Raw genomic sequence first — 19,691 nt, 5'->3', positions numbered from 1 at the left:
CAATTCTGAACTATCTTTTGAAGCTTCAGCTAGAAATAACAAAATTTAATTTGTGTTATATATTAACTTGGAAATAATGAATGTCCGAGATCAAGAAAATCTCTATAATTTACACCAATATACATCCTATATCGATCGAGGATCAGAAATACGATCGGCTTTAATTTCATTTCTCACCAAAGAAAAGAGAAGTAAAAGATAAAGAGGATAAACAAATATATATACAGATTGTGCATGCTTACGTCTAATGAGAGCAATATTCTTTGATATATGAAAATTGTTTTATTTGATGATATTTGCATGCATGACATATGGCTTCTGAATTTGCATGCCATGTTGTATTTCTCTCTGGTTTTCGTATTACTCATGCCCGACGGTTTGACACAAATAGATCGGACAAGTCAGCTTTTTTTAGATGACTTTTTAGTTTGAAGTACCTCCAAATCACACTCATGATATTTAATTTGAAAATTTCCTTCCTAATCATCAATAAATCGCTATCGTTTTGTTTAAAAAAATTAACATAAATAACAATTTGTGTCGTTTATGTTAGAACATAAAGAATATCTGGTATGGATACTGACTTTCAGTACATATACATAGTTGATACTATCATGTATTTGCCAAATATCAAATCGTTAATATGTTATGGGTTGAGTATTGAGCTCAAACAGGAAAAGTTAAGCCTCATAAGCATCATATATTATTGTTATGTCATGTTACAAGTTTATGTGTTAGAAAATGAGTTGTCGAAGTAATTAAGTAGGGGACTGTCCTAGTGGTTAGATTTTCTTTCTTTAACTCATTACAACTTGGCTTCAAATTCTCTCACTTTTTAAAATAAATTGGTATAGAATATCGCTTGTAATAAAAAAATAGTAGACAATAAAAATGAATTCATAACACCATATTTTAATATAACAATTGCACTTGTCACTTTTTCCTTGCCACTTGTTGCAAAATTTAGAAAGATTACGAAGAATCATTTACTTCAACGAAACTTTCCACCCTTGGCAATTCTCCCATATTCATGCCACCGCATACACATGCTTTTCGTTCATGCCTCTATATAAACTGATAACTACTACTACTCCTCAACATCTAATTTTCTTGTTCTCTACTTCTAATAATCTTCTCAAATTCTCTGTAATCTCTTGCCCAACTTTTGTCCAAATATGTCACCTGCAGAGACAAACGGTTCAAAGAGGGCCTATGTGACCTTCTTGGCTGGCAATGGAGACTATTGGAAAGGGGTAGTTGGCCTAGCCAAGGGCCTAAGGAAGGCCAAATCTGCATATCCTCTTGTGGTGGCTGTTCTGCCTGATGTTCCTGAGGAACACCTTCAGATTCTTCAGTCTCAAGGATGCATTGTTCATGCAATTGAGCCTGTCTACCCTCCTGAAAACCAAACCCAATTTGCCATGGCTTATTATGTCATCAACTACTCCAAGCTTCGTATTTGGGAGGTAGTATTCTCTCGTCAAATATACGCAGCTTAAACATGTTTGTTTGTGCAATGAAATATATTGTTGGTGTAGTTGTGTTGTCGGTGTAGTTTAAATTGATTGTCGGTAAAGTAAGCATGTTTAACATGTTGTCGGTGAAGTAATTAAGCATGTTTAACATAGTCAGTACAATTTAAGAATTTTTAACATATTGTCGGTGCAGTTAAATATGTAGTTGGTAGAGTTTAAACATGTTATTGGTGGAGTTTAAACATGTTGTTGATGTAGTTTAAGCATGTTTAATATATTGTCGGTGCAATTTAAACATATTGTCGATGCAGTTAAACATGTTGTGGGTGCATGTCATTGCATTTTAAGCATATTTAACATATTGTCAGTGCAATTTAGGCATATTTAACTTATTGTCGGTGCAGTTTATCATATCTTTTGTACAATTTAACATATTATCAATATAATTTAAATAGATTGTTGATGTAGTTTAAGCAGTCAGTTTATTTGTCGGTGTAGTTTAAGCAGTCCGTTTATACATATTGTTGGTGCAGTTTAAGCCATATGTTTAATCAAAATGTTACATAATTAGTGGTTCAGATTATATTCTATAAGCGCAACATATGAAATTGTATGGTGAGGCAAAAGAGAATACTTTTCCTAATTTAAATGATTTACAAGTAGTAAATGCATTTCAATCATGCAACTATCTACCATATGTGTAAACTAATTTGATTATGTGTATCAACTTGTAGTTTATGGAGTATGAGAAGATGATATACTTGGATGGAGACATTCAAGTGTTTGATAACATTGATCACCTTTTCGACATGCCTGAGGGCAGTTTTTATGCTGTGATGGATTGCTTTTGTGAGAAGACATGGAGTGCGTCTCCACAGTACAAGATTGGATACTGCCAGCAGTGCCCTAAGAAGGTGCAGTGGCCGGCCGAGTTGGGTTCACCACCACCACCTTACTTCAATGCCGGCATGTTTGTCTTTGAGCCTTGTGTTCTAACTTACCATGATCTGCTAGAGACCCTTGAAGTTACCCCTCCTTCCTCGTTCGCCGAGCAGGTAACAAGATAATCTGTTTATATTTCTGTGTTGATATTGCACTTAATTGGGCCACAAACGCAAGACATTTTGGGGTTTTTTGAAGGAAAAAAATTATAATTGTGTGCGATCGATTCAATTTGAAAATTAATTTTGATGATCATATGCAGGACTTTTTGAACATGTTCTTCAAGGACATATACAGTCCTATCCCACCTATATACAATCTTGTTTTGGCTATGTTGTGGCGCCACCCTGAGAATGTGGACCTTGACAAAGTGAAGGTTGTGCATTACTGTGCTGCGGTATGTTATAACCATAACTCATCTATGCATAGATCAATTAAACATCATTCAATTTTCATTACGAATACATAAATATTCTCTAATTAGACTATGAATCTTGATCAGTCATGAAGTTGGATTTACCAAAATAAATCATTAAACTGATCACTTAAATATCATTCAATTTTTGTTATGAGTGAGGAAATGTAATTAGATAGTGAATCTTGATGGTGGATGAAGTTGATTTTTGCCAAAACAGAACTTCAAATTTACAGCCACATACAAAGATTGCCTAAATAATTCAGAAGGAAATGTTCTCATATGAGATTGTGGATCATTTATCGAGTCCAATTTTTCCATAATAAACACTTTAAATTCACAATCTGACAACATAAGTATGAGTATATGATGCAAAACCGAAGTTTGATTAAATTGAGTGGGATGTAGGGATCAAAACCATGGAGATACACAGGAAAGGAAAAGCATATGGAGAGGGAAGACATAAAGATGCTGGTGAAGTGGTGGTGGGACATTTATGATGACACTTCACTGGATTACAATAATGATGGTCGTGTGGTGAAGGCTGAGGAGCATGTGAAGCTTCCACCCTTTAATTCCGCATTATCTGGGACTGACGATGATGACCAAAGAAGTGTACCATCTGCAGCTTGATCAACTGGTTATGGGGTTTAATGTGACGCCGTTCCACACCTATATGTAAGAACTACATAGCTATACCAACTTGTATATTGTAGGAAACTACACCTATTAATACTCTATATATATATATATATATGGGTTGTGTTTGTAGTGTGAACCGAGTTTGCGAATAAAATAGTAAGTGGTGCTATCTACACACTTATTTTTACTTTTATACACCTTTTATTAATTTTTATATTTCATTTGGTAGGTTCACTTAATTAAACAAGGAATGGTTGCAATAATTATGAAATGATTGGCAGTTGACTAAGAAAGGGAAAAAATCACAGAGAGAGAGAGAGAGAGAGAGAGAGAGAGATGGAGGAAGCAAAGGGAGTGGTGAAGCATGTATTTCTAGCAAAATTCGAACAAGGAATCGCAGAGTAAGATTGAAGAACTCATCAAAAGCTATGCCAACCTCGTCAATCACATCGAACCCATAAAGTCTTTCAATAATACCGACTTCTTCCACTCTCGAAAATTCTAATATATGTTTCGGTATATCCTATACCCCTAGATTTCTGTCCTTTAAATCTTGTTTATTAAATCCTTAACCAAAGAATTTAGCGGCCAAAAATCCCAGCATATAAGTTATATGATTGGTTCTTGAGCAACTGATGGGTCCTCAAAGGGAGTGGTGAAAGAGGTTGAAGAATAAAATATAATGTATATTCTGACACGTCTCTTTGAAATCTTGACAATATATCACACACGTAGTTGATTGTATCATCCTAAGCACATAATACATGTAAGATCAAAGAGCTGAATATCTGACTTAAACGTCAATCTTTTACCTGAAATACTTCCCTAGTTTTTTTTATAGACTATTTGACACAAATTTATCGTCTTTGTTCGTGTATGGCTGAAGAATTTTCTCACCCACACTTAACCAAAGTTTTCCAGGAATTCAGAGAAGTTGCAGCTAATTTGTGTGTCAAGCATTAGTAGCATAACTTCTCAATCCATTTTGTTTGTTAATGTTTCGTAATCTGAGGAAAGCTTGTGGGCGTTGAGAACCTGCTGATAAGCTAAGCCCGCTAAAACCAAATTCTCCTATCTCTTCCAATCCATCGCAACCGAAAGTTTTCAACTCAGTCTGAATGACTCATTGGTCCTGTCTTTGAGTCTACCTTTGAGAGCGTGGAGGCTGTTGCAAAGTACATAGCTCATCCTGCTCATGTTGATTTTGCAAACTCTTTTCGATTCGCATTTGGACAAAATCTACGTGTTTGAGTATAAATCACCTACAGTTGGTATATAAATCGGAACAAGAACTGTCGAAATCATGCCTATTATTGCACTGATTGGAACTTCATTAGCTTTGTAACAGAACACTGTGTTCTATCTGATTTTACACTGCTTGCATGATGCCATTGAAAAAGGTGCGGCCTAACCAAGGGCCTTATGAAGACCAAATCTGCATACCTTCACTCTCAAGGATCATTGTTTATGCAATTTAACCTGTCTAGTGTCCACTCCTCCTCAATACTAAAACCCAATTTTCCATGGTTTATTAGTTATTATGTCACAAAATACTCAAACCTTCCTATTTTGGAGGTAATTGATCTTATCAGACATATTGTCGACGCAGTTCAAATATATTGTTGATGCAGTTCAAATATATTGTCGGTGTAGTTTAAACATGTCGTTGACGCAATTTTAACAGTATAATCAAACAAAATTCTATAGAATTAATTGTTCGGATCATATTCTACAAATGTAACATGTCAAACTGTCTATGGAAACGATATAATGTTCTTCATAATTTAGGGAAATTTGAATTATTTAAGTAGGTGACTAATGTTAATACATGAATGTAAAAGAATGTGAGTCCACACAATCACACGACACGTCGTTTTCTTTTCAATACATGTACAATACAATACGAGGTTTGGCGAGAGAGAGAGAGAGAGAGAGAGATGGAGGAAGCAAAGGGAGTGGTGATGCATGTAGTGCTAGCAAAGTTCAAAGACGGAATCGCAGAGAATAAGATCGAAGAAATCATCAAAGATTTCGCCAACCTCGTCAACCTCATCGAACCCATGAAATCTTTCAACTGGTAATCATCCAAGTTACTTGTAATATCTGTTAAATCATAATGTTTTGTATTTAACTTCAATTCTTCTTCTTGTTCCTGCTTGGAATTCAAAGAATTGAATCCTGATGCATTTTTACCTGATTTTTATTGCAATTTGATCTTTGATTTAGACTAGCTTTTCCCCAGTCTGATCAATACAGAGGTTTTGGTGCTGATTTGACTGTGGGAGTCTGATGGGTCCTCAAATCCTAGATTTTTAGGCAAAATTTAGCTGCCATTTCTCCAAAGGGTGCAGCTTTAGTCAAAATTTGATGCTTGAAGGGGGTTAACGCTTCAGCTATTGGTTAAAGTTGCAGTTTTTCTCTTGAAAAGAGTTAATTTTATTGGGTGGGTATGTTTGCCAAAAACTCGAATTGGTAAGATAAGGTTCACTGTTTTCACATTTGGCATATCACACTAGAGTTGCTTGTGTCAAATATAGGCCTCGTTTGGTTTCTAGGATTGGATTTGAATGGACAAACACGTAAATTCAGTCCTCTAGATCAAACGAGGCCGTATAGTATTATCATCAAAGAGATGGACATCACTGCTGCAATTCCCCCTTCCCTTAAAGCTGTCGAACGAGTGGTAAATTCAACTAGCGTTCTCCTGAGTTAGACAAGTTTCTGTTAATGATGTAAGTATTTGGTTCATGTTTTTGTGATCAGGGGAAAGGACGTGAGCTCTGAGAACCTGAATCAAGGTTTCACTCATATCTTTGAGTGGACCTTTGAGAGCACGGAGGGTGTTGCAGAGTACGTGTACGTAGCTCATCCTGCCCATGTTGACTTCGCAAATTTGTTCCTTTCACATGTGGAGAAAGTCCTTGTGATCGATTACAAACCAACGGCAGTAAGTGTTTAAATCGGAAGGACTATCCCAGGTGTCATATATCGTCCTGTTTCTCCGAGTGGAACTTAATTTTCTATGTAAGAGTTTGATTCAGGTCTGTTTCACCTGATTTACAAACCCTATGTAGAATGAAATAATGAAAGAGAGGAGATAATGTTTTCTAAGTCATTGGTTTTGCCTCAATTTTTCACTGCATTGCTTTGTATTCGTGTTGATGCTATTGAATTGGTTTAATAGTCAGTTAAACCCTACTAATAATGTCTTTAAACTCTTCTATGCTGACTCCCTCCGTAGCAGTATGTTAGAGCATCAGAGGAGAGACGGGGAGAGGGAGATTTGTAATGCATTTGGTGCCTCGGATTCTTTGGGATTGGATTGGACAACTCATTGTACTTCGGGCATGTGACGCATGAAGAAATGGAGGCCAACTTCGAAATTGCAAGAATGGAATCGATCTAATTCCTTTAACTTGGACAAAACTTGGAATTTGACCGTCCTTTCTTACTTTAACACATACCTTGAATCCTGTGAGTTATCTAACGCAATTCTAAGCACCAAACATGCCCTTGAGGAGTTGGTTTCCGAGTAACTTTTGAAATTTTGATAGAGCGTTTATCAGCCACCAACGCCGAAGAAGTACATTATTCGTCCCATGGTAAGATAGGATCTGAATTCTGATTGTCTTATGTTTCACTTGACTGTAAATCAAAGTCTTTTTCCATGAATCCGAAAGTTTAATCTTCTATTTTTGTGTTTTATGATGAGGGAATCGGATCGTTTTCACTAATAAAAAAGAAGAGATTCTTAGATGTACAGTACTGTTCAATACACAACTCAAATTGAAAGTCTATAAGTAAAAACAAGACATGTAGAGAATTCTTTCGCTAAAAGTAACCGAACTCGACATCCATGAGATCAAAGGAAACATAAATCATTTGTGAAGCAAAGTATTAGAAACAATTAATATAATACTAGAAAGATTTAGCAAATCCTTAGTATCTTGCCAGAGACTTGTTGGTTCAGATGGTGGCTGCTTAAAGTTCTCTGAACACCCATTGAACTCTCCCAAGGCACCAGCTGCTGCATTTCTCACACCATTGTAGTCACCAACCTTCGCTTTCTCCTTGGCCTCCTTGAAATTTGCAACGGCCTCGTTGTAATTTCCGGCACAAGATGTGTACCTCAGCCGCAACGCTGGATTGTCCGTCCGGTTCTTCCACTTTACTATGTGATCTCTAGTGGCTGTAGTATTGGAATATCCCAAATCTACGGTGACACCGGCCAGGCTGCGAAGAAGTGCCTCAGTCACGCGGGGATTCGAACTTAAGAGCAGAGAACAAAATGACGGGTTCATGGATTGTTTGCATATAGAATTGAGATCAAATGCCTGAGAAGGAGTCATGATCAAGAAAGAGATTAGCAGAATGCAAATGAAGCTAGGGTTACAAACTGAAGAACACATTTTTCTCATTTCTTTGAGGGTTTCTGAAGTGTTGAAAGTGTGAGTTGTTTATATAGTGATTAATGGGAGGTAACGTTTCCTTGCTGAGTAAGAAAAATATGAAAAATATTGATTCTTCACGTGAGGTCTAATTTTGTCTTGTAATTTAAAAGCAATGCGGCAGTTTTTGCAAATTGGTAATTCGTAATTAAATGCAGTCAAGCATTTTGGTGAGAGTCGGTGTGTACTGCCAATTGTTAACATTGTAGTAATTAGATACATTAATACAGGTAAAATTTGAATAAGTGGACTAAATGTCATTCTGGCACGGTTACACGTTGGAGTTTCACGAGTGTAAATGCATGTAGTTCAATAGACAGGAGACAGGGAGACAATTTTCAGCGTGCCGGGAACATAAACAGTACACAAAGTCTCATAATACAAGTGTTAATTTTTTTTTTTTTAAGTATCCAATCACTTGTATTGTGACATTTGGTGTATCTATATTATTGGCACACAGAAAAATCTCTCGTGAATAAGGTGTTGGGTTCTACACATGCATCTTGGGTTCAAAAATTTTCAATTACCTTAATTATTGTAATAATTTTAAACCATGCACTACCCCTTAATAATAATAATATTTTTTAAAGAAAAACATGCATTTAAATGTTGAAGGATGAGTGTAATTTAAGTTGGGAATGCATGTATTTCATGACACCTTCACAACGTAAGAACATCGTGTAGTCAAGTGGCGGATCTAGAAATTTTTCTCCAGCGGAGCCAATGGCATAATGTCAAGTTTGTGCCTAAATAGGATTAGGCCTAATTAGACCTTATGAACCAGTCAATGTCTTACTTAATAGTAAAATAACGTTCATATTAATATCAATCAAACATTTGTCACATCAAATTTTATAGTACGAAGTGCTCTTAAATTATTTAGTTGATGCCTTTAATATACATACAAGCAGACCAAAACAAAATCTATTTTATTTTTTATTTGGAGGAGACAAAAAACAAAGTTAAATTGTAGCAGGAATGGTGAGTTGAAAAAGGATTAGATCAAAACAAATGATCAGAGAAGTTTGGGAGATGGAGGAAGCAAAGGGAGGAGACTTAAAAAATGTTCTGATGGCAAAGTTCAAAGAACTTCAGAGACGCAGATCGAGCAACTCATCGAATCCTATGCCAACCTGGTCAACCTCGTTGAGCCCATGAAGACCTTCCACTGGTACACAATACCTCCTCCACCTAATCTCTATCTTGATTCTTTTACCCAATTATAACGAGTGAAAGAATGAATGAATATGATTCTAAATCGTATGTTTATTTAAAATTATCGATTTGAAAAAAATATAAATATGATTCTCATCATTTTTTTGTCAACATTCTCATTAATCTGTTTACTAATAAGTAAGGAAATGAAAAAATAAAATAAAATAAGTGAAGGTATCTCGTACCGGAAAATCAATGTAATGAGATTATCAAGATAGGGGATGTCAATCTCATCTCTAATCCTTCATATCATTATTCCTTCTCGTGATAAGTAAACATTTATTGAAGTATATTTTATAGAGGTGAAAGCTTTTTATTTTTTATTTTGATGGGATAAAGGGCTAGTTTTGCTGACACACCCCGACCCGGAATGTCCACCTGGACTCCGAATCGAGCTGTGCTGGCCGACACCAGGAGGATGATGAAGTCATAAAGTATAGTGATGTGGAAATGTGAATAAATTTAAACCTAAAAGTGCCTAAATATAAGAGTGCGTTGTGAGTGGAAATGAATCCATTTCACACGTGATGACAGAGCATAAGTAAAGTACAATAAGGTAGGATAAGGATTATACCCTCAAAGGTAGCCACCTATACTAAGATTTTCTAAGAATCCTTGTCGATACAAAAGTTTGGCAGCTAAAACCTGGAGAGGCGAAAAATAAGGGTGAGTGGGTCTGAAAATAAAGTTTTATAAAAACCTTTTTGAAAACATTATAACCCCTCGTCGTAAAACAAGTATGTTTCCAAAATATACTTACTATGTATAGTATAAAAATACTTACCGTAGACTGCAAAATCTCAAGAATTCATTACGACACAATATCTCGTAACTAAGGGCAGGATATCCAAAATCACAAAATCTCCATAGTAATATAAGTAAAATCAGGTGCTCAAACAATCTATGCTAGCACACAAGTTGGAGTCGCCTAACACGACCTGTATGATTGAAATGATGCTCATCAACCTATGCTAGCACACAAGTCGAAGTTGCCTAATGCGACATGTACGACAAGACTAGGTGTAATCATAATATACGCTATAGTGCTACAATCACGCGAAAAATGGCGCTATTCGCGATCACTTAAGAGTCGGATTTGCCTAATGCAACCAGTACGACAGGACTGGCACCTACTTGGATCTAAGGCTAGCATGAGGTACGGAGGTGAACATACACGTGAAAGACTAGCCCTGGCCTTGGGCGAGCACTAACACTGAGATGCAGCAATGATGAGCAAACTACATAAATATAAGCATGCCACAATGATTCGATAATTCTAATCAACATACTGACATTCATAGCCGTAGATATAATTATGGCATCAAAGATTATAAGCATAACTGTGCATCCCGTAGGATGTAGCATAATTCATAAATTCTGTCGTTTTGCTAATTCTTATAAACTTTAGTCTAATCCAGGTGTATGTAAGAAATTCTTTTTCAAATGCATAAATGGAAACTATCAATCATATAAATACACACACACACACACACACACACTATAACAAGGAAAAGACCCCATCACCTGAAGTTTGTGTTACAACTCTCTAGAACGAATATCAAGGTGTCACGAACGATCGTCGCCTAGAACAAATGTCTAATCACGTCTTAGAATCCTTATCAATCAAACACATAACTTACATAAAACACATCCCCAAGGACGTTCTAGAATGATTTGAAACCCATTGACCAAAAGTCAACTGTCGGTCAAAGGTCAACGGTAGGGTCCATAACCCTATGTAACTCGATCCGGAAGATCCGCACCTCGAATTTCTGATATGTAACTTCCAAAGATCCACATTATGCTTCTAAAACAACATAATAAAATTTTACCATGATTCAACGGTCGGATCTCCGCCAATCACAATTCAAGTGGCAGTCAACGTTTTATTTTACGAACTTACAAATCCAATTTGGAAATATCCGTATGTTGGATTCCCAATCCGTAAGTTTTTATAGTCCTCAAATATTACGTACTATAATGTATTAAAGTTTGGTACCGATCCAACGGTCGGATCGTCGATTGCTATAATGTTCCAAGTGGCGGACCTTAGCGAAATTATACCCAAACAATGGAATATTGTTAATCAGATGTCAAATATGGAATCGGGGCATCCAAATTATCCTAGGAAGCTTAGGTAGGGTCTCGGCCCACGCACCGCCACCACGTGCTGCCGCACGCGGTGGCCGGCCAACCAAATTCGCCGGAAAATTCAACTATTTCTAAAAAATCTTAAATTTTACAAGAATAAATATCTAAACGAGTATAGCAAGTTTTATACCTGTGGCCAAGTCAAATTTGACAGGGAAAAGCTTCAAATCGCCATGAACTCGCCGGAACCCTAGAATTTGGGTGTTCTTGATTCGTCATCAAATCAACTCCGACGCTCCAACCACTAATCGGGCATTGTTACTGAGCTCAAGGGAAATTTTTTGATGGTGGAGATCGACGGGAAAAGTTGCAAAAAACGGCGAATTGCTGTTGGGTGTCCTTGAAGCCGTCGGTTTCGTTCCTCGCAAAATTGAGGCCAAAACCCTCAGATTTTTAGTGGAAATGAGAGAATGGAGGTTAGGGTTGTGTGTGCAGGTAAGGGTTGGGTAGAATTTGTCGGAAAATTGGATGAGAATCACTGGAAAACCCTCCGAGTCGAAACTAGGTTGCAGGTCGAAGGGAACCCTGCTAGTTCCTCTCATTTTCTCATTCTTCCTTTCCCCTCCTTTCTTCTCTTCTCATTGGTCAAACTTTCCTCCTTCTTCTCTTGATTCATCTGCCCCTATTTTTTTTTGATTGGGCAGCTAATGTCGTCCCTTCTTTCTCTTCTCCTTATCTTTCTGATTAGCCAATACTCCCATTTTTTTCTCTCAACTAATAATAAAATAATAATATAATGATTTCAAAACAAATGTATAAAATATAAATTAGTAATTTTTCACAAAAGTATTTCTCGGATTTGTAGTTTCGTAAAATTTTCATCGCAATTCCAATCTTGATTCTGCTTGTGCCTTCATGTTCGTAATGACGAGCACTATAAGGATACGCTAAAAGAATGTTTCATACGTTTCCCAATACACAGGTCAACAAAAGTCAACACCTTCGCCTCAAGGGGTATTTCGTTAATTCACTCATTTAAAATAAATAAAATCGTAAAATTAGGGACGGGTTGTCACATTTGCAGTGTTTTTTTTTTTTTTTCAAACTGCTTGTCTTGTGTTTTAAGAATAATCAAATGCAAAATAAAACAGGTGAGAGTTTGATAAACTATATTTTTAAGAGGGTTGTGAGTATGAAAAGCAATGTAAAAGCGTTTGGTAGATTTTAGAGTAAACGTGATATACAATGACAAAGCAGACATGATAGTGTGGGTGACAACAACAACATATATTTTACCAAACTGCTTCTAAAAGCTGTTGTTTGGAGGTCATTGCTTTTAAAATAAGCATTACATTTTAGTAATTACCAAACACTTTTTTATTGCTTAAATTTAAAGTGAAACAACTTTTGATAAAAAGAAGAAAAATACCAAATTGGGCCTAAGAATGGATAAAACTTATCCTCTCATTTAGGAGAATTAAAATGATTTTTTTTTTTTTTTTTTTTTTTAATGAGGAATTCATTATTTACATTCAAGTTGGACAAAATATTATTGTTTCTTCAACATACCTTAATGTATTTATTATAATGGTAATGCTAAGAAGACCAAATTTTTAAATCAACTTTGCAAACCAAATGATGTGTCACCAATAGAAAATAAGCACATTAATCAACGATTAAGTAATAATTCACTCATCAACAACCACATCATTTGGTTTAAATATTTTGGTCTCCCAAGCATTATCTGCTCTTGTGACAATTTTTTAATGAGTAATGCGAGGGAGACCAAACTTTTAAACCAAATTGCAAACCAAATGATGTGTCACCAATAGATCTAAACTCATCATAACCTTTTTGAGGATTTACGTATCAATCATTGCAATGAATTTGTTAAACAATCTTTGTGTAATAAGTTGGTGTCCAACGTAGTACTAGAGAAATACTTTATACCATGTCTACATGTCGCTTGAGTGGTATCAGAGACCAACTTTATATCCCAACTGACGTAATAGTGTTTTATTTTTTTTGTTTTTTTGTTCTTATGAGAATGTTGTAGACTTTTCACAATAAATAAGCAATTGTCACATCATTTGATAAACCAAAAGTAGAAAACTAGATTTTAATACCTAAATAAGACAAAGTTTAGAAAAATGTCTTATACAAGATTAAAAATTGATTTTAGTCCCTAGACTCTATTTAATGCCAACATATGCATTCAATGTCTCTTATTTATTTATTTATAATTTAGTGAATTTAAATTTTATGAAAAATATTATAAATTTTAATTCTCATTATGGTAAGCATCTTATATAAGAAAATATTTTCGTAGAGATTTTTTTGGTACACTTATGTTTTTGCATATTTTCTTATTGGTCACTAATTAATTACAATATATTTAGGTATGAACATTTCGGTACACTGGGTTAGTATAATATGCTTACATATAGACATTTTGGTACATTAGTTTAGTATAATATATTTTGGTACCAATATTTAGTATCATATAGTTAGGTACGGAATTTTTGTTATACTTATGGTTTTACATATTTTCTTATGTGTTAGCTTGGTATCAGAGCATAATAGATAGTACGACTAAACAAAACTATGAGGGCATGGTCGGGGCCCAAAGCGGACAATATCGTGCTATGGCGGATTCGAGCCCGGGATGTGGTGGGGGCCAGGGCCGGGATGTGACACTAATTCACTACAATATATTTAGGTACGGGCATTTTGGTACATTAATTTAGTAAAATATGTTATGATACAGACGTTTAGGTACACTAATTAGAGAAAGTCAAATAAAATTAATGAATTAAAATGTGTATAATAATAAATTTAAAATTTAATGTAATAACATTAAATAAGTCATCTATTAAATATAAAAACAAAAATATAATATGAATTTGAATTAAGTACACATTAGGGTCTAAAATCAATATTCAATCTAACACCAGATTTTTATTAAATTTTAATCTTCTTGAAGGATTAAAGTTCAAAAACCCCAACCAAAAATTGTGTAATACGTTAGTGTCTGATGTGATCTATTTGCAAATATTTTTTATAGTGCTCCAATGTATAAATATATTGAACTTTTTAACCGTTAGAACATTAATCAGGGGAAAGGAGCTGAGCATTGAGAAGCAAGAGGAAGGTTACACTCATGTCTTGGTCACCCTTGAGAGTGTGGAGGGTATTGCAGAGTTTTCAGTTCATCCTGCCCACCATGATTTTGCCAAGCTGTTCCTTCCCAATTTGGAGAAATTATGTTTCATCGCAGCACCAGATCAGCAAGTCATAGCCCTCAAAAACCCTACCGAAGTACAGGCTCTGTTGATCAAGATCCTTTCCAAATAGAAAGATTAATCAGAATATTTCTTGACTTTGGGCTTTTCCCTTGTGTTCCTAATAAAATGTAACTGTGTGAGTGATTGCAATGGTGTCAGTTTCATGCAATGAGGTTCTAGTGACATTACTCATTCGATGAAGCTATTTGTACCAGTTTGCCAGCAGGTGAATAACGAAAACGAAAACTGCAGGGTTTGTTTGAAAATTATTTGGTTTTTAGATTTTTAATTTTTATGATATATACATGAAAAGGTGGGGAAAAATTGGTAATGACTTTTTATTCATGAGATTTAAACTTAATATCTCTCACTTACGGTGATTATTATTTTTTATACTTTTTTTGCTTGACATATAGGAAGGGAAATCAAAATCTTGAAAGTGAAAATAATTTGAAATAGTTTTTAGTTTTTATTTTTATTTGTGTACGGTTCCTTAATGATATGTTTACTACTAAATTTAATTACCAAAGAATGTGTCAGTGCATGTGTCAGTGTCTTGTTTAGTAAAATAAATTTTAGATTTTACCTAATTAAATCAATCACACACTTCCACATCATTACTGAATAAAATTCTGTGAACAAATCTGATGCCTAACATTACTTGAATAATTAGGTTTACGAGTTCATTATACTATACAGGTTTTTTTTAATCAAAATGGTCTTTGAAATTGACATAATTCCTCATTTTGATTATTGAAATTAAAAATGGATAAAAGCGGTCTCTGAGTTTATCCATAGTAAATCATTTTGACCATTCCATAAAAAAATCTGTTAACGTCATCGTTAAATTTTCACGTGAGAGACTACATGACCACTTTTTTAATGATATTTCTGTCAAACCAACCCCTTTTCGCCAAAATGGTCCCTAATATTAGCATAACTTGTCACTTTGGTTCTTGAATTTGTCCATCCTTAATCATTTTGTTATTCCGTGAAAATTTTGTCAATGTCCTTGTTAAATTGTCACGTGACGAGGATATTGACATATTTTGTTAATAAAACTATTTAAGTTTGTTTCTTCTGTGAAAAATCTTTTGTCACTATTCTCATCAAGTTGAGAAGTTAGTTTGACAAAAAAAGCTTAAACAGATAGTCACATAGTTGCTCACGTGACAATTTTTTAATTAATTACATTTAAATTGACGGGATCATTAGTTTTAGCATTACGGGCCTCCAACAAGTCAGAATATGGCTGGAATTGCTCTTAACTCCTGAAAAAACCTCTAGCGAAACCCAATAAACACTTTTTTGGTACCACCACCAACGACTCTCTCAATAGATTTTGGTTTTCTCTTGGATGGCTACCACCAGGTCCACCACCACCACTGTGCCTCCAGTTCAGGTTACCTATTATTTTTCTTTTTATATTTCTCGAATTTATTTTCTTATTCCAGTTCCTTATTTTCTCTGTTTACGCTAGGTCAGGTCTGTTTGTTTCCCACAAAAAAAAAACCATTGAAGATCAAAGAAAATCAATGGGTTTTCCGAGAGGTCAAAACAAGCTGAGCCTGAAAAGTTCACCTTTTTTTCCTTGGGAATTATGAATTTAAATCTACGGTGACACTAGCCAGGCTATGAAAAAGTGCCTCAGTCATGCGGAGATTCGAACTTAGGAGTAGAGAACAGAATGATGCGTTCATGGATTGTTTGCAAATGGAATTGAGATCAAATGCATGAGAAGGAGTCATGACCAAGAAAGAGATTAGCAGAATGCAAATGGAGCTAGGGTTACAAATTGAAGAACTCATTTTTCTCATTTCTTTGAGGGTTCTAATTACTTTGCAAGTGTGAGTTCTTTATATAGGATTAATGGGATCCGTTTCCTTGGTGAGTAAGAAAAATATGAAAAATATTGATTCTTCACGTGAGGGCTAATTTTGTCTTGTAATTTAAAAGCAATGTGGCAGTTTTTGCAAATTAATAATTCGTAATTAAATGCAGTCAAGCATTTTGGTGAGAGTCGGTGTATACTGCCAATTGGTAAACATTGTAGTAGTTAGATACATATACACAATAATAGATATTTTTACTATGTTTTTATACCACATTTATATATCATCTTATATGACATCTGATGTGAACAACCACATCATTTAAATTAATCAGAATTCTATTTAAATTAAGAACCATTTAATAAACCAATAATTAAAAAAAAAACTGGAATTAAATGATTATTGTGACATACGCGGAGTCTTCTCCTTCCTTCCCCGTTCAATCCTGCTTGTTCTCCCCTTTCTTCTTCCACTAATGAATCAAAGAACTTGCTGGAATGATCTTCCATTGTTTTCCTTGGTGGGGTGCTGTCTCCGCTCTGTGAATAGCTCTGGTGTGGTGAGTCTGATTATTTACATATTTAGGTGAATAAGAATAGTATTTCTTACTGTTCTAGACACTTTGTACTGTTTGATTTGATCTTTTTGGCGCCAAGGTAACTTCTTTTCCAGTTACGTTAACGGAAGTAGATTACTTGTTGTAAAGTTTCAATCTTTGGTTAAAACGATGGAGATTGGATATATCTGCCTAAAAGGTTTGAAAAGTCAAAATTTTTAAAGCAAATTTTGTTTTTGGTGTACCATCGTTTCTTTATTTGGGGTTTAGTGCAAGCTTTTTTGTGATGTTTAATGTTTTAGAGTTTGATCATAACTAGTTTATTATGGTGTTGTTAGAAAGCCATCGATATAAATCTTCAACATTTAATTAGGAAAACAAAGATTTGATTAATCCTGAAAGAAAAGAGGGAACTTGGGATTTATCTACCAAAAGGATATGAAAAATTCGCACTTTTGAATGCCATTCCAATTTTGGTGTTTTGTTTAGTTGGGGTTTAATGTAAGATTTTTGTGATGTTTGATGTGGTAGGGTTTCAATGAAGGCCATAGAGAGAGAAAAGCTTTTGAAAGGCGAGGAAGCAAGCATGTCGGAGAAGCTTTCTTCCAATGGAGGTGAAGTTGTACTGGAAGTTCGAAGCGAAGAGATCAATGCAGCAAAAGGATCTCCCTCCAATGGCTTAGAATATTCAGCTCCCAAGCAAAGCAAAGTGGGCTCACCCGCCAAAACATCGGCTAAGTTCAGCAGTGGGTTCTCTAAATTAGTCCCAGTGAGCTCTTCTTCAACTGAATTTTCGAGAGCCAGTCCTGGTAAGCCTCCCAAGATTCCCACCCGCAATGAGAGTCTTGCTAGGAGAAAGTCACTAAATAGGTCAATTAACTCGGAACCCAAGTCAAGATATGGTGAACCCTCAGTAGGCATTGATCACAATACGTTTCGTGGTTTGATTATTGTTTATTATGTTCTTTATCAATGTCAAGATGGATCAGAGAAGAATAAACATCTAAAACATTAGAGACCTTATCATCTTAGTATCTATAATTGGCTTAGTTCCTCAATAATATATTAGAGATCCTATTACTGGCAAACAAATAAAGAGACATTTTATCACTTTTAGATTAGGCTTTCTGATCACTTTCAAATTAGGTTTTCTTATCACTTGAAAACCGAACCTTTACAGCAAAGATGAAAGAAATAGTATTACATATTGTTATATTATTGTGATCGACATTATACATCACTTCGTGTTAGGGATAAAAGATTTTTTGTTGTGGGGTTTGTTTTTTCAGCCATTGCAGTGCATACACTAAAATTAAGAGACTTGCACATATGGCTAGTGTATTTACATTGATAGTGTGGTGTAATATATAAACTTGTATAATTATGTTTTATGTTTTAGGAATAGGGAGTTCTTCTAATGAATTTATTGAAGAAGATGATGCAGTTGAAGTGAGTTCTTGTAATGAGACAGAAAGCGATGGGGTTCATACAATAGAAACTTTTAATGAAAGTATTGAAGAAGATGATGTATTGAAGCAACTTCTGATGCCACTGAAGAAGAAAGCAATGGGGTTCATGCAGTGGAAAATAATGGGACTAACATGGAGAACACAATGAATGTGGAAGAAAAGTCCAAGAGCCTCAAGTTGGAATGATCTTTGACAAGGCGGATCAAGTGGCTACATATTACAAAAAATATGGGAGACAATCAGGATTTCCAATGATAAAGAGATCATCACGAAGGGAGATGATGGAAAATTGAGGTATATTACTATGTGTTGCGCTCGATTAGGAACATCAAAAAGTACTTCAAATAATCCTCTTAGGCCATATCCAAGTATAAAGAATGATTGCAAGGCTCAACTAAGGGCAGGTTTATACTTGGGGTGAGAAATAGCGAGTGAATTCTGTAAAGCTTGATCATAATCATGGGTTGAGTCCAACAAAAACTCGTTATTGGAAGTGTTTTCAGGAAGTTAGTTCTTCTGTAAAAAAGAAGCTTGAAGTGAATGATAAAGCCAGAATAAGGGTCAACAAAAGTTATAATTCAGTGGTGGTTGAAGTTGGGGGGCATGAGAACATGAAGTGTTTAGAAAAAGATTGTAGAAATTATATTGAAAAGGTAAGGTGCTTACGACTTGGAGAAAGGGATGCCACTGCAGTTTAAAATTACTTTGTAAGCATGCAAGCTTAGAATGCAAATTTCTTCTATGCAATTGATTTAGACAAAAATGGTCATTTAAGAAATGTATTTTGGGCATATGCAAGGAGTAGGGTAACATATGAAGAATTCGGTGATGTTGTAACATTTGACACAACGTACTTAACTAATAAGTACAATATGCCATTTGCTCCATTTGTGGGGTTTAATCATCACAACCAATCAATTTTATTGGGATGTGGAATCATTTCAAGGGAAGATACCGACTCCTTTATTTGGTTGTTTAAGACCTGGCATGCTTGTATGTCTGGTCATGCTTCAAGTGGAATAATTACAGATCAAGACAAAGCTATTCAAAAAATGATTAAAGTTGTTTTTCCTAATACTAGACATCTGTTGTGCTTGTGGCATATAATGAAAAAGGTTCCTGATAAGCTCAAAAGTTATAAGGAATATGAGTCCATGAACTCTTTGTTAGATAACATTGTTTATGACTCAATGACTTCTGAAGATTTTGAAGAACATTGGGCTGAGATGGTTGGATACTATAAGTTTAAAAAGCAAGCACGTATATGGTTTAGAAGCTTGTATGCAAAGAGACATCATTGGGTGCTTGTGTATGTGAAAAAT

At 35.1% G+C, this 19,691-nt stretch overlaps 3 protein-coding genes and 1 pseudogene across 5 annotated transcripts; 3 read left to right on the top strand and 1 right to left on the bottom strand.

Annotated features, from left to right (window-relative positions):
- Positions 1 to 1,134: 1,134 nt before the first annotated feature.
- LOC137732382 (galactinol synthase 2-like) lies at positions 1,135 to 3,635 on the top strand. The gene is made up of 4 exons (XM_068471692.1): positions 1,135 to 1,466; positions 2,210 to 2,530; positions 2,680 to 2,814; positions 3,241 to 3,635. Exons 1-4 carry the CDS (start codon positions 1,176 to 1,178, stop codon positions 3,463 to 3,465), a joined length of 972 nt encoding a protein of 323 aa, XP_068327793.1. The 5' UTR covers positions 1,135 to 1,175; the 3' UTR covers positions 3,466 to 3,635.
- A 175-nt stretch (positions 3,636 to 3,810) lies between these two features.
- On the top strand, positions 3,811 to 4,753 carry LOC137730707 (stress-response A/B barrel domain-containing protein HS1-like; annotated as a pseudogene).
- A 629-nt stretch (positions 4,754 to 5,382) lies between these two features.
- On the top strand, positions 5,383 to 7,166 carry LOC137731910 (stress-response A/B barrel domain-containing protein HS1-like). 3 transcript variants are annotated; one of them, XM_068471168.1, is made up of 3 exons: positions 5,383 to 5,551; positions 6,238 to 6,421; positions 6,719 to 7,166. In XM_068471168.1, the coding sequence occupies exons 1-3, from the start codon at positions 5,412 to 5,414 to the stop codon at positions 6,761 to 6,763; spliced, it is 369 nt and encodes a 122-aa protein (XP_068327269.1). In that variant the 5' UTR covers positions 5,383 to 5,411; the 3' UTR covers positions 6,764 to 7,166. The 3 variants fall into 3 exon arrangements, with proteins under 3 accessions (XP_068327269.1, XP_068327268.1, XP_068327271.1); XM_068471167.1 differs by having other exon boundaries at positions 6,716 to 7,166; XM_068471170.1 differs by lacking the exon at positions 6,719 to 7,166 and having other exon boundaries at positions 6,238 to 6,589.
- A 186-nt stretch (positions 7,167 to 7,352) lies between these two features.
- Positions 7,353 to 7,823, bottom strand: LOC137732639 (pectinesterase inhibitor). Its single transcript, XM_068471941.1, has one exon. It carries the CDS (start codon positions 7,821 to 7,823, stop codon positions 7,353 to 7,355), a length of 471 nt encoding a protein of 156 aa, XP_068328042.1.
- Positions 7,824 to 19,691: the final 11,868 nt, after the last annotated feature.

The sequence above is a fragment of the Pyrus communis genome, chromosome 4, assembly GCF_963583255.1.
Source record: "Pyrus communis chromosome 4, drPyrComm1.1, whole genome shotgun sequence".
NCBI classification, from domain to species: Eukaryota; Viridiplantae; Streptophyta; class Magnoliopsida; order Rosales; family Rosaceae; genus Pyrus; species Pyrus communis.
The sequence above is the reverse complement of the archived record's forward strand: the minus strand, read 5'-3'. Positions and strand labels throughout refer to the sequence as shown.